The 20,782-nt window shown below is 37.9% G+C and overlaps 1 protein-coding gene across 13 annotated transcripts in view; it reads left to right on the top strand.

Moving 5' to 3' along the window:
- The window catches only part of LOC133544520 (R3H domain-containing protein 1-like), a 155,183-nt gene extending 138,825 nt beyond the window's left edge, over window positions 1-16,358 (top strand). For 9 of the 13 annotated variants that reach the window (XM_061889927.1, XM_061889929.1, XM_061889933.1 and 6 more), the window contains 3 exons: window positions 9,560-9,707; window positions 13,565-13,662; window positions 13,759-16,358. In XM_061889927.1, the coding sequence (XP_061745911.1) occupies window positions 9,560-9,707; window positions 13,565-13,662; window positions 13,759-14,115 (603 nt within the window). In that variant the 3' untranslated portion in view covers window positions 14,116-16,358. Of the gene's footprint in view, window positions 1-5,367; window positions 8,505-9,559; window positions 9,708-13,564; window positions 13,663-13,758 lie in introns of those variants that run through there. The other 4 variants (XM_061889937.1, XM_061889938.1, XR_009804663.1 and 1 more) reach the window with 4 other exon arrangements.
- Window positions 16,359-20,782: the final 4,424 nt, after the last annotated feature.

Below are 20,782 nucleotides of genomic sequence, written 5' to 3'. Positions count from 1 at the left end.
AGGCCGTTTTAGTAACGCTTTTAATGTGTGCCTCAAAGGAGAGAGTTGGGTCGAAGATAATACCCAGATTCTTTACCGTGTCGCCTTGTTTAATTGTTTGGTTGTCAAATGTTAGAGTTGTATTATTAAATAGAGTTCGGTGTCTAGCAGGACCGATAATCAGCATTTCCGTTTTTTTGGCGTTGAGTTGCAAAAAGTTAGCGGACATCCATTGTTTAATTTCATTAAGACACGCCTCCAGCTGACTACAATCCGGCGTGTTGGTCAGCTTTAGGGGCATGTAGAGTTGGGTGTCATCAGCATAACAGTGAAAGCTAATACCGTATTTGCGTATGATGTCACCTAGCGGCAGCATGTAGATGCTGAAGAGTGCAGGGCCAAGGACCGAACCCTGGGGAACTCCACACGTTACCTTAACGAAGTCCGAGGTCACATTGTTATGGGAGACACACTGCATCCTATCAGTAAGATAAGAGTTAAACCAAGACAGGGCTAAGTCTGACATACCAATTCGTGTTTTGATACGTTCTAATAAAATATTATGATCGACGGTATCGAAAGCAGCGCTAAGATCGAGGAGCAGCAACATAGATGACGCATCAGAATCCATCGTTAGCAATAGATCATTAGTCATTTTTGCGAGGGCTGTCTCCGTGGAGTGATTTGCCCTGAAACCGGATTGAAAGGTTTCACATAGCTTGTTAGACGCTAAGTGTTCATTTAACTGCTCCGCAACAATTTTTTCAAGGATTTTTGAAATAAAGGGAAGGTGAGACACCGGTCGGTAATTTACCATGAGGTCAGGATCGAGGTTAGGTCTTTTAAGAAGAGGATGAATAACCGTTTTTTTGAATGCCAGGGGAACAGTGCCCGAGGAGAGTGATAAGTTTATAATATTTAGCACTGATGGACCTAATAATACAAAGAGCTCCTTGATCAGTTTCCCAGGAAGAGGGTCAAGTAAACATGTTGTCTGTTTTATTCCATTTACACGTAACAATTCCTCTAATGTTATTTCCTCAAAACGAGAGAAACTATTTTGGAGGGCAGTATCCGCCGTATATACAATCGTGTCAGTGTTAATAGAACCCCGTTGTAGCTGGGACGCATTGTCTTTAATCTCCTTTCTAATTACTTCAATTTTCTTACTAAAGAATTGCATAAAGTCATCAGCTGAGTGGGTTGAGCTACTGGAAGGAGTCCCTTGTTGGGTTAGCGATGCTACCGTACTAAACAAAAATTTAGGATCGTTTTTATTACGGTGGATGAGATTTGAGTAATATTTAGCTTTAGCTAAGGTAAGCATGTGTTTATAAGTTATTAAACCATCACTCCATGCTTGATGGTGCACCTCAAGTTTAGTCGTGCGCCATTTGCGTTCCAGCTTTCTACATAATAATTTCTGAGCTCTAGATAGGGACGGCGTGGCGCAGTGGGAAAGTGGCCGTGCGCAACCCGAGGGTCACTGGTTCAAATCCCACCTGGAACCAACCTCGTCATGTCCGTTGTGTCCTGAGCAAGACACTTCACCCTTGCTCCTGATGGTTAGCGCCTTGCATGGCAGCTCCCTCCATCAGTGTGTGAATGTGTGTGTGAATGGGTAAATGTGGAAGTAGTGTCAAAGCGCTTTGAGTACCTTGAAGGTAGAAAAGCGCTATACAAGTACAACCCATTTATTTAATTTATTTATAGTTTCTTCTGTAAACCACGGGGTGCGCTTTTTTGGAGCCTTTTTTAACTTTAGCGGTGCTATGTTATCAATGGTTTCGCGCAGGGCGTCGTTAAAGTTGTTAGTGAGGTTATCAATAGAGCCCACATACTTTGGGAATGGTGCCATTACCGAGGGCAGTAGGTCAGCAAGAGTTGTCGTTGTAGCTGTATTAATGTTGCGGCTGCTATAGCAGTTATTATTATTATTAGTTTGACGAACATGCGTCTGAACCTCGAATTTTATAAGGTAATGATCAGACAATACTTTAGTATACGGGAGTATCGTAACTTTGGAAACTGTGATGCCCCTGACAAGCACTAGGTCTATCGTATTACCGTTGCGATGCGTGGGTTCATTTATTATTTGTGTGAGACCACAGCTATCAATTACAGTCTTGAGCGCTACGCACGGTGGGTCCGATGGGGTATTCATATGGATATTAAAGTCCCCCATTATGATTATATTATCGGCGTGTGTCACTAGATCAGCAACGAACTCTGAGAATTCATTAATAAAGTCCGAATAGGGCCCTGGGGGGCGGTAGATAACAGCCAGGTGTAGAGGCAGCGGTGTGACAGACCTCAAACGATTTGTATTTATTATTTATGTTAGGACTAAGGTTAAAGTTTTCGTTGTATATTAGTGCGACCCCCCCACCCCTTTTGAGCGGACGGGCAATATGCGCATGTGTAAAGTTAGGAGGACATGCCTCATTTAGCGCAAAAAAGTCGTTTGGTGTAAGCCAGGTTTCGCTGAGACCGATGACGTTAAGATTGTTGTCTCTGATGATATCATTAACTAACAACGTTTTAGGAGACAATGATCTTATGTTTAAAAAACCTATATTATAGGTAGTGGGCTGTTTTAGGGAGTTTTTGATCAAATTATCCGTAGTAGCAATATTAATAATGTTGTGTTTATTATGCCCGGTGCATTTAGTATAGTTACGACCATATCTAGGAATTGATACGACAGGAATTTTCCGATTGTTTGATTGTTGCTTTGATAAACTGCACGCATCATGGTTAGCCTCCTCAGTAACGGGGATTTTCCGATTGTTTGTTTGTTGCTTTGATAAACTGCACGCATCATAGTTAGCCACCTCAGTAACGGGGATTTTCCGATTGTTTGTTTGTTGCTTTGATAAACTGCACGCATCATAGTTAGCCACCTCAGTAAAACACATGTCCAACTCTGAAACACTCAAAGCAGAAAAAACTTGTTCTAAATTAACTGACTCCTTACCCAGACCAGTAGTCTCGCATTTTCCATCTAAATCCGTCTTCGGGATGGAGGAAAGTGGTGTTCTGTGGGGATTAGCCTTCTGCTTTGTTTTTAGCCCCGCTCGGCATCCGCGTTTCCGATCACACCGCTGGCGTCTGCTCCGTAGACGGCCCCCGCTGCTACTAGACTCCCCTGCTTCACAGGCCGCTGGATGTAGCCGCCGATGTATTCCCATGCTAGTTAGCATGTCTGGCACGCAAGTGTCTATCGGTCCAAAACGGCCCGATGTGTCCACATCCAGAAATGTCTGACGGTCGTACGTGATCACGGAGTGACCACGATGTGAGCCAGCCATAAAGTTTGTGGAATTGTCCGGTATTTCTGCCAAATGTTCCATCTTTAGCAGCAGCTCCGCAATGTTGCAGCCCGTTCGGGCGCCGCCATCTTGGAATCTTGTGATGGGGAAAAGGATGGAGTGACAGGAGGCATCTCAGAAGATGGCCTAAACACAGTTTTATGTGTCAGAACATACTCATCAGAAAAAACTGATGCATCTCTCAATGTGGTAACCCTTTGCTCATTTAAGTACACCACACATCGTTCTGGAGCGCACTTTTTAAAAGCCTCCGGTAAGACAAGTTCTCTAAGAGAGTTAAAATCAGTGGCCTTGCTCGCTTTGCACCACCTGTCAAAGCGAACACTTAACTCTCTGGCAAAGTCCACAAATGTTTGTTGTTGTTTCTTTCGATAGTCCCTGAACTTCTGTCGGTAAGTTTCAGGCACTATCAATCAATCAATCAATGTTTATTTATATAGCCCCAAATCACAAATGTCTCAAAGGACTGCACAAATCATTACGACTACAACATCCTCGGAAGAACCCACAAAAGGGCAAGGAAAACTCACACCCAGTGGGCAGGGAGAATTCACATCCAGTGGGACGCCAGTGACAATGCTGACTATGAGAAACCTTGGAGAGGACCTCAGATGTGGGCAACCCCCCCCCCTCTCTAGGGGACCGAAAGCAATGGATGTCGAGCGGGTCTAACATGATACTGTGAAAGTTCAATCCATAGTGACTCCAACACAGCCGTGAGAGTTCAGTTCAAGCGGATCCAAGACAGCAGCGAGAGTCCCGTCCACAGGAGACCATCTCAAGCGGAGGCGGATCAGCAGCGTAGAGATGTCCCCAACCGATACAGGCGAGCGGTCCATCCTGGGTCCCGACGAGCGGTCCATCCTGGGTCTCGACTCTGGACAGCCAGTACTTCATCCATGGTCATCGGACCGGACCCCCTCCACAAGGGAGGGGGGGACATAGGAGAAAGAAAAGAAGCGGCAGATCAACTGGTCTAAAAAGGAGGTATATCTAAAGGCTAGAGTATACAAATGAGTTTTAAGGTGAGACTTAAATGCTTCTACTGAGGTAGCATCTCGAACTGTTACCGGGAGGGCATTCCAGAGTACTGGAGCCCGAAATGAAAACGCTCTATAGCCCGCAGACTTTTTTTGGGCTCTAGGAATCACTAATAAGCCGGAGTCTTTTGAACGCAGATTTCTTGCCGGGACATATGGTACAATACAATCGGCAAGATAGGCTGGAGCTAGACCGTGTAGTATTTTATACGTAAGTAGTAAAACCTTAAAGTCACATCTTAAGTGCACAGGAAGCCAGTGCAGGTGAGCCAGTACAGGCGTAATGTGATCAAACTTTCTTGTTCTTGTCAAAAGTCTAGCAGCCGCATTTTGTACCAACTGTAATCTTTTAATGCTAGACATGGGGAGACCCGAAAATAATACGTTACAGTATTCGAGGCGAGACGTAACAAACGCATGGATAATGATCTCAGCGTCTTTAGTGGACAGAATGGAGCGAATTTTAGCGATATTGCGGAGATGAAAGAAGGCCGTTTTAGTAACGCTTTTAATGTGTGACTCAAAGGAGAGAGTTGGGTCGAAGATAATACCCAGATTTTTTACAGAGTCACCTTGTTTTATTATTTGGTTGTCAAGTGTTAAAGTTGTATTATTACTAATCCATAAGCACGTAGGATTGAAGCCTTAACCACCTCATAGTCCATACTTTGTTCCATAGACAAGGCCGCCATTGCCTCCTTAGCCTTACCGTTCACTTTACTCTGCAGTCAAGTTGCCCAAATATCCTTAGGCCAGCGCAAAGCAGTGGCAAGCCGTTCAAATGTCTGAAAATACGCACCCACCTCGGTTTCCCTGAATTGTGGAATACAAACTTGTCTCCTGATGTCATATGTATCTGACATAGGTGGGGGACTACTCTGAGCTGTAGACTGTGCAGCAGCCATTTCCAGCTCCAGCTTTTGAAGCCTTATCCTAGTCTCAGCCTCAATCTTAGCCAATGTCAATTGATGTTCAGACGCCCGTGTTTCTCGTCTGTCATTTGCCTCATGTTCAAGACGAGCCACCTGGACCTTCAGCCTAGCCGCCTCCACCGAACCACTAGTCTGGGGACTGACTGTTGAAAATCCTTGTAACTTGGGGAGGGTACGGGGTACTCTACCTACGACCTCGTCATCTGAAACAGGAGGACTACAGACAGAACCACCCACTGCTGCATCAGAGTTGGAAGCAACTGAGGACAGAGAAAACACACCAAGCGTGACTAGCTGGTCCCACACCTTAGACTTTATGTCCTTTTTCAGAGAGACATTACTAATGTCTATGTCATAGTGTGCCGCAATCAAAATTAAAACTGCCTTACTGCAGCTATCAAAAAAAAATTCTGACGGTTTACAATTAAACTCATCTATATCAAATACTCGTGCCATTGTGGTCTACCGCACACACAACTACGCCAAGCAAACTATAGATAATTCACATTCAAGGAAATAGAAGATTCCCGGACAAGCCCCCAATTTATGTTATGTTCCAGATGGCTCGAAGTCTAGGGATCATAGGGGAACGCAACATAAAAGTGTATAAATCAAATGAGTTGTAAATTAAAGACACTGAAGACAAGAATTGGAAACAAAAACTAGTGTATTGAAAAGTGACCAGGTGGTGGGGCGGGTACAACAAGGACACAACGCTAGCCTAGCTTGGGACTACTGGTGCTGTCAAAGAAATGAACAAAACATACCAAAATACACCTCTAGAAAGGAAAGGTAAGCTGACTAACTAAAGCTATTTAATTAGCATGAACCAAAAACCTACCTAACTACTCCAACCAAAGAGGGGGTCCAAAACATACAAGGGTGACAGCCACCACTAAGCCTGGTGTCTCTATACACAAACATTTATCCTACGTGTGTAGTGTATAGAGGCCTCTGTCTAACCTTTCCCAAGACTAGGCCGCAGATACTTACAAAGGTTGGAAGGTCAAACAAAAAGGAAGACAACAAAACAGGTGGCACACGTTTAGCAAAAAGCTTAAAAAAATGATCACAAAACAAAGTAGCGCCAAAGACAAAGTAGCGTCTCTCAAAACTCCACACAGCATGTCAGAAAAAGAATCCCCCAATCCAGTGGTGAACAGGTGGTTTTAAGCAGGTCAGGAGGATGAATGGTGGACCGGGATTGGCTGGCTGATCAACAGGTGAAATGAGGAGCAGCTGGGAACAGGAAGCGGTTGATTGGCAGCAGAGGTCATGATTGAGTGTGACCTGTTCAAACAAAAGAAGAGAAAAAAACACAAAAACAAACCACCACTACGTGGAACGTAACAGGGACATAGGAGAAAAAGAAAAGAAACGGCAGATCAACTGCTCTAAAAAGGGAGTCCATTTAAAGGCTAGAGTATACAAATGAGTTTTAAGGTGAGACTTAAATGCTTCTACTGAGGTGGCATCTCGAAAGTTAAGTTAAAGTTGTTTGTGAGGTTATCAATAGAGCCGTATCAGACATAGTTGGTCACGGCATGACTGCAAGCTAATCGATGCTAACATGCCATTTAGGCTAGCTGTATGTACATATTGCATCATTATGCCTCATTTGTAGCTATATTTGCATCCAGCCTTTCCCTCCACCCACGTTTAATGCCAAACAAACACATACCAATCGTTGGTCAGAAAGCGATCGCCGAATTTGTCCGCGCTTCCTCCCGTGCCGCGGCTCAATAGCTTCAGTTTCTCCTTCAATTTCGATTTCGCCATCTGCCTCCACACTCCAACCATCCGTTTCAATAGATGCGTAATCTGTTGAATCGCGTGCGCTGCTGAAATCCGAGTCTGAATCCGAGCTACTATGCTATACCTTCCTGTGCTATCCGCCATGTTTGTCTCTGGTAGCTTCACGCAGTGACGTCACAGGACAATAGACGGGTGAATATAACGACTGTTAAAATCAGGCACTTTGAAGCCGTTTTTCGGGTAAAATTTTGAGGAAAACTTCGAAAAATAAAATAAGCCACTGGGAACTGATTTTTATTGGTTTTAACCCTTCAGAAATTGTGATAATGTTCCCCTTTAAACATGAGCACACCTAGATTAATCGTGCAATATATTTTTACCACATCCGCTATTTCACTCCAAAATTCATCCTAAAAGAACTTTATATAAAACTGTTACCAAGTTTTGTGCAAAAAAAAAAAATGATATGCATTCGTTCCTAGATAACATTTTGACAGTAAAATAGCATTTGTGTAGACCAGTGGTTCTCAACCTTTTTTCAGTGATGTACCCCCTGTGAACATTTTTTTAATTCAAGTACCCCAGGGGTGTCCAAAGTGAGGCCCATGAGCCATTTGCGGCTCGCAGCTAATCGTTTGCAAAAATTTCAAAATTGATAGTATTGCAAAAATAAAAATTTAAAAAAACTGGAATGAGGTGAAATCTAATGAGAAAAAGTGGCAATGTTGACACAAAGCTGCCATGCAGGCAGTTTTTTTTTTCCTTTTGTGTTTATTTTCTTTTTTTTCCCCATTGCTCAAAAAAAAAAAAGGACAAAAAAAATCTGTTATAATGAATTATTACTTAAAAATGATCACTTTAAAATGTTTTATGTGGAAAAAATATTGCATATGTTGTGTGGTTGCCATATAAAAACATCAAAGTTTTGACAAAAGAGCTTAAAACAAACACAATAATAGTTCAAACTTAAAATCGACTGATATATCGGAAGTTGATCTTGAAATTTAAGTGTAAAAGTTTTAAAAAAAAACTAATAAAAATGCATCACTTTATGAGTGGGGAACCTTTTGGATCTCAAATATATTTAGTAGGATTTTATTTAACTTTTCACTGTTATTACTCAAAAATAATTAAATGATTAAAATCAATAGTGTCCTGCATTATTGATCTTTGAGGGCTTTAATTGCTAAATAAAGGAACTCTCCTGAAGGAATCAATAAAGTACTATCTATCTAAATTCTTCTTCCTCCAAACACGACGAGTTGAGTTTATACCAAAAAGTTCTTTTTTGGTTTCATCTGACCACACGACATTCTCCCAATCCTCTGCTGTATCATCCATGTATCCATTTTGGTATAAACTCAACTCGTCGTGTTTGGAGGAAGAAGAATACTGAGTTGCATCCCAAGAACACCATACCTACTGTGAAGCATGGGGGTGGAAACATCATGCTTTGGGGCTGTTTTTCTGCTAAGGGGACAGGACGATTGATCCGTGTTAAGGAAAAATGAATGGGGCCATGTATCGTGAGATTTTGAGCCAAAACCTCCTTCCATCAGTGAGAGCTTTGAATTTGTTGACCAAATACTTATTTTCCACCATAATTTACAAATAAATTATTTAAAATTCCTGGATTTTTTTTTTCACATTCTGTCTCTCACAGTTGAAGTGTACCTATGATGAAAATTACAGACGTCTGTCATCATTTTAAGTGGGCGAACTTGCACAATCGGTGGCTGACTAAATACTTTTTTGCCCCACTGTATTAGAATATTTTTCTGTTGAACTCAACACCTAAAAAGAATCAAATTCAACTTTATTTGTAGAACTAAAAGATCAAAATAAAATGGAGACATAAAAATGTGGCTAAAAAACCCCAAAATAAAGCACAATCAATAAAAAAAAAACCTGATAAAATACTTTATGGGCTATGTAAGAACTTAAAAAGTGCCAAAGAAAAGAGTTTGGAAACAGTAGAGAGACCAGAAATGGGTTCCAAATTCAGTACTTTTAATGTCACACTAACACTCAAGAGTTCCGCAGTGCACTTGAACGCCTCATCATAAAACATGCTTATAAGGTCCCAACACGGTGAATTCTGCACTAATTGATAAGCAAACTGACTTGCTTGTTACACGTAATAATTGTCCGTACGAAAAGTTGGTGTTTGAAAATGTTCCTAGACAAGTGCGGTAAATAAAATAAAGAAAATGCTATGTGGTGCTGATAAGATGACTTTGCAACACCCCCAAAACAAGACATATTCCTGCAAAGACCCAGACTTTGCACACAAAACAATATAATGTGTTTTATAAAGTTAAGAAGCTATTTTCAAAGCATTTAGCAGATTATCCAAGTATGGAAGAGGACATAAAACGGTACATTAGCGTGTTGATGGCAGCGCAGCATGACTGCAAAATGAAGAAAAGGGGGAGGGAAAAAAAAAAAAGTGTTTTTGAATGAAAGTGTTTGTGTTTTCTCCTGCTCGTCCTTGGCCGCACTACGGACGTGTTGTGTGTAGAGCAGCCTGTCCTCGTCCCCGACGCTCACCCCCTCGCCGGGACAGTCGCCCAACGTCATGGGCCTCCCAACGGGCATCCCGTCCATCCCCGTCATGGCCCGCCAGCACCACCTGCAGCTCCCTGCAGCCTTCTGCCACCGTGGACAAGGTCAGATGCGGCGCTGCCGATCCAATCTTCACTCTCCTGCAATGTTTTTAATCAGTGTGGGCGGACAAAAAAAAAAAACAGGTGTTCATTAATTTACCAAAGGATATTGGTATGTAAAGCTGGACGTTGCAGTTGAAAGAAAAGGGTCAGTTGCAGGACGTTTTATTGAATGCAAAAAAACGACCTTCCAGTAAGTCACAAATGCTGCAATACAATTTATAGCAGTAAAGCATATCATTTTAGAACTGTCAAAAATTACGCATTAACTCATGAGATTCACCTGGAAATATCACAAAAACATGGATTCTCAAAAATGATGAATTGATTTAAAAGCGAAATAAACGAAAATCGCAATTTGGATGTGAATCCATTTTTTGGTGCACCCCTAATATCAATAATTGTTTTTAATGTGAAAACTGATTATTGAACTAAAATGTTTGTTTGAAAAAATACTTTTGAAAAAACAAACAAACATACATTAGATTCTCCAAATTTATGAATTGATTTAAAATCCAAACAAAAGAAAATTGCGATTTGGATGTAAATCCATTTTTTGGAGCTACCGTAATAATAATAATAACAATAATAGTTTAATGGTTTAATCAAAACAATTGATTATTCAAAAAATGTATGAATAAAATAGAAAAAAATAGTTACAAAAAAAAAAATTCCAATTATGAATTGATTTCAAATTAAAGTAAACAAAAAATGAATAAATTTTTTGGGTACCCATAACGACATTAAATATAGTTGTTTAATGTTTTTAACGTAAAAACTGATTCTTGAAATAAAATGTTTGAAAAATTACTTTAGAAAAAACATGGATTCTCAAAAATGATGAACTGATTTAAAAGCGGAATGAATGAAAATCGCAATTTGGATGTGAATCGATTTTTTGGGGAGTTATCGTAATAATTATAATAATAATAGTTTAATGGTTTAATCAAAACAATTGATTCTTCAAAAAATGTGTAAATAAAATAGAAAAAAAATTGTTACAAACATTTTTTTTTTTTCAAATTATGAATTGATTTATAATTAAGGTAAACAAAATTCAAAAAAAAATTTGGGACCCATAATAACAATAAATATAATTGTTTAATGTTTTTAATGTAAAAACTTATTCTTGAAATAACATTTTTGAAAAATTACTTTAGAAAAAACATGGATTCTCAAAAATGATGAACTGATTTAAAAGTAAAATGATCAAAAATCGCAATTTGGATGTGAATCAATTTTTTGGAGCTACCGTAATAATATTAATATTAATATTAATGGTTTAGTGGTTTAATCAAAACAATTGATTCTTCAAAAAATGTATGAATAAAATAGAAAAAAAATTGTTACAAAAAAAAATGTTTGAAATTATGAATTGATTTATAATTAAAGTAAACAAATCTCAAATACTTTTTGGGGTACACATAGTAACATTAAATACAGTTGTTTAATGTTTTTAATGTAAAAACTGATTCTTGAAATAAAATGTTTGAAAAATTACTTGAGAAAAAACATGGATTCTCAAAAATGATGAACTGATTTAAAAGTGAAATGAACGAAAATCGCAATTTGGATGTGAATCAATTTTTTGGAAAAACCATAATAATAATAATAGTTTAATGGTTTAATCAAAACAATTGATTCTTCAAAAAATGTCTAAATAAAATAGTTACAAAAAAATAATTTCAAATTATGAATTAATTTAGAATTTAAGTAATCAAAAATCGAATACTTTTTTGGGGTACCCGTAATAACATTAAATATATTTGTTTAATGTTTTTAATGTAAAAACTGATTCTTGAAATAAAATGTTTGAAAAATCACTTTAGAAAAAACATGGATTCTCAAAAATGATGAACTGATTTAAAAGCGAAATAAACGAAAATCGCAATTTGGATGTGAATCCATTTTTTGGTGCACCCCTAATAATATCAATAATTGTTTTTAATGTGAAAACTGATTATTGAACTAAAATGTTTGTTTGAAAAAATACTTTTGAAAAAACAAACAGATTCTCCAAACTTATGAATTGATTTAAAATCCAAACAAAAGAAAATTGCGATTTGGATGTAAATCCATTTTTTGGAGCTACCGTAATAATAATAATAACAATAACAATAATAGTTTAATGGTTTAATCAAAACAATTGATTCTTCAAAAAATGTATGAATAAAATAGAAAAAAAATTGTAAAAAAAAAAAAAATCCAATTATGAATTGATTTCAAATTAAAGTAAACAAAAAATGAATACATTTTTGGGGTACCCATAATAACGTTAAATATTTTTGTTTAATGTTTTTAACGTGAAAACTGATTCTTGAAATAAAATGTTTGAAAAATTACTTTAGAAAAAACATGGATTCTCAAAAATGATGAACTGATTTAAAAGCGAAATGAACGAAAATCACAATTTGGATGTGAATCGATTTTTTGGAGCTATCGTAATAATACTAATAATATTTTAATGGTTTAATCAAAACAATTGATTCTTCCAAAAATTTATAAAGAAAATAGAAAAAAAATTGTTACAATTTTTTTTTTTTTTTCAAATTATGAATTGATTCATAATTAAAGTAAACAAAATTCAAATAATTTTTTGGGGACCCAAAATAACATTAAATATAATTGTTTAATGTTTTTAATGTAAAAACTTATTCTTGAAATAACATGGATTCTCAAAAATTATGAACTGATTTAAAAGTCAAATGAACGAAAATTGCAATTCCAAAAGTATTTTTATTCGTGGGAAAAGTCAGAAATAGTCCTGATAAATAATCATGATTAATCCAAATATGTTATTAATCTGAATAAAGAAACAAATTATAATCATTCAACAGCATTAATTGTTAGATAATTGTAATAAAATGTAATTATTAGTTTAACATTTACTGAAATATTCATGACTATTATCACATTCTAAAACTATTTTTATTTGTGGAAAAAGTTATCAAAAATATTAGTCATGATCAATAATCATGATTAATCCGAATATGTGATTAATCTGATTAAAAAAACAAATTATAATAATTTGACAGCATTCATTGTTATATAATCTTAATAAAATATATTTTTTTGCTGAAAAAAATATACTGAAATATAATACATTTATTATGATTATCATGATTAATCCAAATATGTTTTTAATCTGATTAAAAAAACAAATTATAATCATCCAACAGCATGAATTGTTATATCATTGTAATAAAATATAATTATTAGTTTAAGGTTTACTGAAATATTATAAATCATGACTTATATCACGATTTATCCTAATGTGTGATTAATCTGATTGGGGGGAAAAATTACTCTTTGATAACAGTAATTGTTATATCATTCTAAAACTATTTTTATTTGAATTTCCCCCAGAGATCAGTAAAGTACTTTCTATTCTATTCTATTCTAAACACATTTGTCAATATGACCCCAAAGGGAATAAGGGCTAGAAAATGGATGGATGGAATATAAACAAGTATCAAATATCTATACTTGCATATTATTTACACATGCAGAGCCTCCAAAGCAATATTATAAAATATCCAGTAACAAATGTGTCCGCATCATTCTACTTACTGCGTCATGTGCTTATTTATTTATTTTTTTTAATCATTTTGGCCAAAAAAAATGTCACTCCACTTTGTTTAAATGTACGTTTTTTTTCTCTATTTGACTCATTTTACTTGATCACACATTCTCTAACTTTAACAGATTACAAAGTAAAAGCATATATGATTTATGCAATATATATATATATATATATACAGTAGCTGATTAATATCTGACACGGTAGCTATTTTTGTATTGCTTAAACTGTCGTTGTATGCTATCTGATTATTGTAACTGTTGTTGTTGTGTGCATTTAGGTGAAGCCCATTACTCGCTATTAGGTCAGCCGCTGCAGTACAAACACGCCATCAGACCTCCGCTGGTCCACGCCGCGCACCTGGTGACGAAACATCAGGTCAGCCATTTCCTCCGTCGCGTTTCTTTCGCTCTCGTTTATTGATGTTGGAGAGGACGTGGGCCATGTTGTGACTCCGCCTCCGCCCCCCTTCAGGGTCCAATGGGGGTTTGGCGTAGCGGTCAGGGAAGGAAGGCCGGCAGAAGATCTTTACCCGCAGACCACGGCGTAGGTGAAGCAGGTAATACCAACACACCAGGTCGACGCCTACTTATTAGCACGTTGAAAAAAGCAGCCGTCCCTCCTTTGTTGACCGCGATAAAATCATTTCAACAAAGTAGAAAGTTGATATTTTCATTAAAAAACGGCCACCCTCCAGTCAGTGTTACTCTTTTGATCCGATGTAGTAATGCTGCTTGGAGGATGAGCCAATCAGTGGCCTTGATACTACTAAGTGGTTTGCTCTCAGCTATTGGCCAACACTTACTACAGTATGGAGATTTTTATGCTTGAAAATGTTTAATTTAGGACCAAAAAATTGTAGAATAATGCTGTGAAATAAAACTCTTAAAATAGCCCCCAAAAATCTGTACACTAGAGGTGTTTAATCAAGCTGATAACAAAAATTTGAGCAAATCAAACCCAATCCCAGGTTTAAAATACTTAAAATAGACATTTACTAAGCAATTAAGAAGACATGTAAATTCTCAAAAATTATGAACAGATTTAAAAGTGAAATGAACGAAAATGGCGAATTTGGATGTGAATCAATTTTTTGGAGCTACCGTAATAATAAGAATAATAGTTTAATGTTTTAATAAAAACAATTGATTCTTCAAAAAAATTATAAATAAAATACAAAAAAAATAGTTCCAAAAAAAAAAAAATTCAAATTATGAATTAATTTAAAATTAAAGTAAACAAAAATCGAACAATTCTTTTGGGGTACCCATAATAACATTAAATATAGTTGTTTAATGTTTTTAATGTAAAAACTGATTCTTGAAATAACAATTACTTTACAAAAAAATGGATTCTCAAATGTGATGAACTGATTTAAAAGCGAAATGAACGAAAATCGCAATTTGGATGTGAATCAATTTTTTGAAGCTACCGTAATAATTATAATAATAATAATAGTTGTTTAGTGGTTCAATCAAAACAATTGATTCTACAAAAAACATTGTTAAAAAATTGATTTAGAATTAAAGTAAACAAAATTTGAAAAAAATGCTTGGGTTCCCATAATAACATTAAATATAGTTGTTTGTTTTTAATGTAAAAACTGATTCTTGAAATAACATTTTTGAAAAATTACTTTAGAAAAAAACATGGATTCTCAAAAATTGTGAACTGATTTAAAAGCGAAATAAACGAAAATCGCAATTTGGATGTGAATCCATTTTTTGGTGCAACCCTACTATCAATAATTGTTTTTAATGTGAAAACTGATTATTGAACTAAAATGTTTGTTTGAAAAAATACTTTAAAAAAATATATGGATTCTCTTAACTTGTGAATTGATTTAAAATCCAAACAAATTAAAATAATGTGAATAAAGAATAAATAAGTCAAAGAAATATTGGATTCCATAAAGTGATGCATGGCTCTGTAAAGTAAAATAATGTATTAGATCAACTTTACTGTGATGTCAAATAGTGTGAGACTGATTTAAAAAGGGTGGTTGGCAGAAAAAAAGCCCATTCTGCACCTGGCAGTGGAACCAGCAACCCCTTGGGTCTTTGCTGATTGACTTAGTGCTGACGCTCTCAAACAAGGTGTCATATTTTTTTGCACTGGCCGACAGATCGGGCGCACTCCGCAGGTGTGCTCGTCAACAATATAGCGGGCCGCCATTCGCGGGCTTTTCGCCGACGTGATCAAAAATTGCCGTTGTCGGCGTTTTGCACGTTCGGTGCTGACTTCGGCAGTTTCCCGCCGCACGTCTGCTTCTTCCTCTCCACCCGTGACACTTGTCTTATTTCCTGGCGACGTGTGTCAGCAGCGAGCGGTCGGATCTTGAAAGTGATGGATCCTTGACCTGGCCCGACCCTCCAAGACCCGACCGACACTACATCAACGCCGCAGACTCTTCCGCTTTTTTTTTCTTTGTTTTTTTTTTTTTTTTTGGGCCACAGCAGAACTTGTACCAGACTCCACAAAAAAAAAAAAAAGGAGCTGTGGGACAAAACCAGCTGCTAGGTTTTTGTGCGCCAGTGGAAGCGCCGAGTGAACCTCCAACCTCTGCTGCCTCGGTCTGGACTGTTCCACATCCCAGACTGACCACTTCACCAAATCAGTATCTTAGTTCGAAGAGTCAACTTTCTCTTCTTGTACTTTCCTTTACCTCTCCACCCGGCTGACAGGTCTCTGCAGGGTGGGAACCCAACACTGTGGGCTTTTGTTTTGTTTGTTTTTTTACCTTTTTGCTGAAATATTAGCAAGTTTATTAGTGTGAGAGTCCAGCTAAGTTTTCATTCATGCCCAAACAATAAATATGACTGAATATATATATGAATATATATATTTACAGTATGAATGAAGCGATAAGATCTGGCAGACCCTGGATTTAGTTTTATTGGTACTCTTTTACCATGTTTGCACTCTATCAGGCCATTTTTTGTTGAATTGAATTCAAAAGTTCATGTGCATATGAAAAATGCAAGCGAGTTTGTTACTCCATTTTCTTTGGAATTTTTCTGACGTGTGACAGTTTGTTTGAGGTTTGAACTAATAAACGTTTTCACTACACTTCACACTTTTTTTTTTTTTTTCCCAAGCGATTTTTACTGAATAGATTAAAATTCTGTTGAAGTATATTTTCTTGTGTCATTTCTGGCTTTTGCTGACCGTGCTATATTTGTATTTCTATGTTTTGTGTGACGTACTGCGTTTTAAGATTCTCTCCTGTCTGAAAAATACAACAAAAACACCATCAGCTAGCTTTTGTAACCACTATATATACATGTACAGTTGTGATCAAAAGTATTCAACCCCCACACAATTTTGGTGTTTTAGCAAGTTGGACATTCATTCCGTATTTTGTTTATAGTCATATCAAATAAAGATGTGTCAAATAGACAAATGCAACTCAAATTGTAACACTGTATTTTACAAAATACCAAAAAAAGGACATTTTTCTTAATATCTCATTGACAAAATGATTCAACCCCCTAGTTACATGCATCTTTAGTACTTAGTAGAACACCCTTTGGCAGTAATGACATCCTTCAAAGGTGATACATAAGCGGACACAAGCTTCTTGCAACCATCTACAGGTATTTTAGCCCATTCCTCTTGGGCAAAGGCCTCCAGTTCATTCATATTCTTGGGCTTGCGTGCTGCAACTGCCTTCTTCAAGTCCCACTACAGCTTTTCTATAGGATTTAGGTCTGGTGACTGTGAAGGCCACTCCAGAGTCTTCCAGCCCTTCTTCTGCAACCACTCTGATGTTGATTTGGAGGTATGCTTGGGATCCTTGTCCTGTTGGAAGGTCCAACGTCTCCCAAGCCTCAGCTTCGTCACTGACTTCATGACATTTGCAGCTAATATATCCTGCTAGGAAATAGAATTCATAATGCCTTGAACGCGCTGGAGATTCCCGGTACCTGAGGCAGAGAAACAGCCCCAGAGCATGATTGACCCCCCCACCATGCTTAACAGTAGGCAAGGTGTTCTTCTCTTTGTAAGCTTCATTTTTTCTCCTCCAGACATAACGTTGATTCATAGGCCCAAAGAGTTCCAGTTTTGTCTCATCACTCCATAGAACAGTTTCCCAAAACCTTTGGGGTTTGTCCAGATGATTTTTGGCATACTGGAGTCTATTTGTCTTGTGCCTGGTAGTCAGAAGTGGGGTGCGCCTGGGAGTTCTGGCATGGAGGCCTTCATCCCGTAGTGCGCGCCTTATTGTCTGGGACGAAACCTGCGTTCCCCCCTCTGCAATGTCCTGTTGTAGTTCCTCAGCTGTTACCCGGGGGTTTTTCACCACTGTACACACACAGCATCCCCTTTCTACCACGCTCAGGTAGTGTTTCCACTGTGCCTTTAGCTTTAAACTTGCGAATTATGCTCCCAACTGTGTCACTTGGAATGTGTAATGTCTTTGCTATTTTCTTATATCCATATCCTTTCTTATGAAGAGAAATCACCTCCTCTCTTGACTTCTTTGACCACTCCCTGGACTTCACCATGTTGCAAATACACCATTGACCATCTACAAGAAGCTGAGCGTCAGTCTTTTTCAATCAGTTTAATTGTTGCTCGTTATGGTTCTAATCACATCTACAGGTGTTTTCAACAGCTGATTGAAAAGACCTTATTCAAATTCTGTTCTTAAGAGTTATGATCTTCAAGGGGTTGAATAATTCTGTCAATGAGATATTAACAAAAATGTTATTTTTTGGTATTTTGTAAAATACAGTGTTACAATTTAAGTTACATTTGTCTATTTGACACATCTTTATTTGATATGACTATAAACAAAATACGGAATAAATGTCTAACTTGCTAAAACACCAAAATTGTGTGGGGGTTGAATAATCTTAATCACAACTGTATATACTGTATTATCACCAGACCGATGTAAACGTCAATATATACCTTGATGTTGCAGAAAAAAGACCATATGTTTTTTTAACCGATTTCCTAACTCTAAAAGGCTGAATTTGGCGATTTAAACGCCTTTCAATTGTTCGCTGTCGGAGCGATGACCTTTCACCCGTGACGTCACAACAGGAAGCAATCCGCCATTTTCTCAAACACATTACACATACCAAGTCAAATCAGCTCTGTTATTTTCCGTTTTTTTGACTGTTTTCCGTACCTTGGAGACATCATGCCTCGTCGGTGTGTTGTCGGAGGCTGTAACAACACGAACATAGACGGGTTCAAGTTGACTTACGTGGAGTGTGCATCAATTAGCATGGAATGCTAATCGATGCTAACATGCTATTTAGGCTAGCTGTATGTACATATTGCATCATTTTGCCTCATTTGCAGCTATATTTGCATCCAGCCTTTCCCTCCACCCACATTTAATGCCAAACAAACACATACCAATCAACGGATTCAAGTTGCACCAGTGTCAAAAGATTCAAAAGCCCCTTGTTTGTTCTGCACATTTTACCGACGACAGCGATGCTATGACAGAGATGTGTGGATATCCTGCGACACTCAAAGCAGATGCATTTCCAACGATAAAGTCAACGAAATCACAAAGGGGAGTTTTGTTGATGTTATTGACTTATGTGCTAATCAGACATACTTGGTCACGACATGACTGCCAGCTAATCGATGCTAACATGCTATTTAGGCTAGCTGTATGTACATTTGTAGCTATATTTGCATCCAGCCTTTCCTTACACCCACATTTAATGCCAAACAAACACATACCAATCGACGGATTCAAGTTGCACCAGTGTCAAAAGATGCGAAAGTCCCTCGTTTGTTCTGCACATTTTACCGACGACAGCGATGCTAGGACAGAGATGTGTGGATATCCCGCGACACTCAAAGCAGATGCATTTCCAACGATAAAGTCAACGAAATCGCAAAGGTGAGTTTTGTTGATGTTATTGACTTATGTGCTAATCAGACATACTTGGTCACGGCATGACTGCCAGCTAATCGATGCTAACGTGCTATTTAGGTTAGCTGTATGTAAATTTATAGCTATATTTGTATCCAGCCTTTCCCTCCACCCACATTTAATGCCAAACAAACACTTGCCAATCGACGGATTCAAGTTGCATCAATCAATGTTTACTAGTGTCTCAAAGGGTTGCACAAACCACTACGACATCCTCGGTAGGCCCACATAAGGGCAAGGAAAACTCACACCCAGTGGGACGTCGGTGACAATGATGACTATGAGAACCTTGGAGAGGAGGAAGACAATGGATGTCTAACGGGTCTAACATGATACTGTGAAAGTTCAATCCAAAGCGGATCCAACACAATCAAACACCAATCGACGGATTCAAGTTGCACCAGATGCGAAAGTCCCTCATTTGTTCTGCACATTTTACCGACGACAGCGATGCTACGACAGAGATGTGTGGATATCCTGCGACACTCAAAGCAGATGCATTTCCAACGATAAAGTCAACGAAATCACAAAAGTTAGTTTTGTTGATGTTATTGACTTATGTGGAGTGTGCTAATCAGACATACTTGGTCACGGCATGACTGCCAGCTAATCGATGCTAATGTGCTATTTAGGCTAGCTGTATGTAAATTTGTAGCTATATTTGCATTCAGCCTTTCCCTTCACCCACATTTAATGCCAAACAAACACTTACCAATCGACGGATTCAAGTTCCACCAGTGTCAAAAGATGCGAAAGCCCCTCGTTTGTTCTGCACATTTTACCTACGACAGAGATGTGTAGATATCCTGCGACACTCAAAGCAGATGCATTTCCAACGATTAAGTCAATGAAATCACAAAGGTGAGTTTTGTTGTTATTGACTTATGTGCTAATCAGACATACTTGGTCACGGCATGACTGCCAGCTAATCGATGCTAACGTGCTATTTAAGCTAGCTGTATGTAAATTTGTAGCTATGTTTACATCCAGCCTTTCCCTCCACCCACATTTAATGCCAAACAAACACTTACCAATTGACGGATTCAAGTTGCACCAGTGTCAAAAGATGCGAAAGCCCCTCGTTTGTTCTGCACATTTTACCGACAGCGATGCTACGACAGAGATGTGTGGATATCCTGCGACACTCAAGGCAGATGTATTTCCAACGATAAAGTCAACGAAATCACAAAGGTGAGTTTTGTTGATGTTATTGACTTATGTGCTAATCAGACATATTTGGTCACGGCATGACTGCCAGCTAATCGATGCTAACATGCTATTTAGGCTAGCTGTATGCCTCATTTGTAGCTATATTTACATCCAGCCTTTCCCTCCACCCACATTTAATGCCAAACAAACACATACCAATCGACGAATTCAAGTTGCACCAGTGTCAAAAGATGCGAAAGCCCCTCGTTTGTTCTGCACATTTTACCGACGACAGCGATGCTACGACAGAGATGTGTGGATATCCTGCGACACTCAAAGGAGATGCATATCCAACGATAAAGTCAACAAAATCACAAAGGTGAGTTTTGTTGATGTTATTGACTTATGTGCTGATCAGACATATTTGGTCACGGCATGACTGCC

This window comes from Nerophis ophidion, linkage group LG27, assembly GCF_033978795.1.
Source record: "Nerophis ophidion isolate RoL-2023_Sa linkage group LG27, RoL_Noph_v1.0, whole genome shotgun sequence".
NCBI lineage: Eukaryota > Metazoa > Chordata > Actinopteri > Syngnathiformes > Syngnathidae > Nerophis > Nerophis ophidion.
The sequence above is the reverse complement of the archived record's forward strand: the minus strand, read 5'-3'. Positions and strand labels throughout refer to the sequence as shown.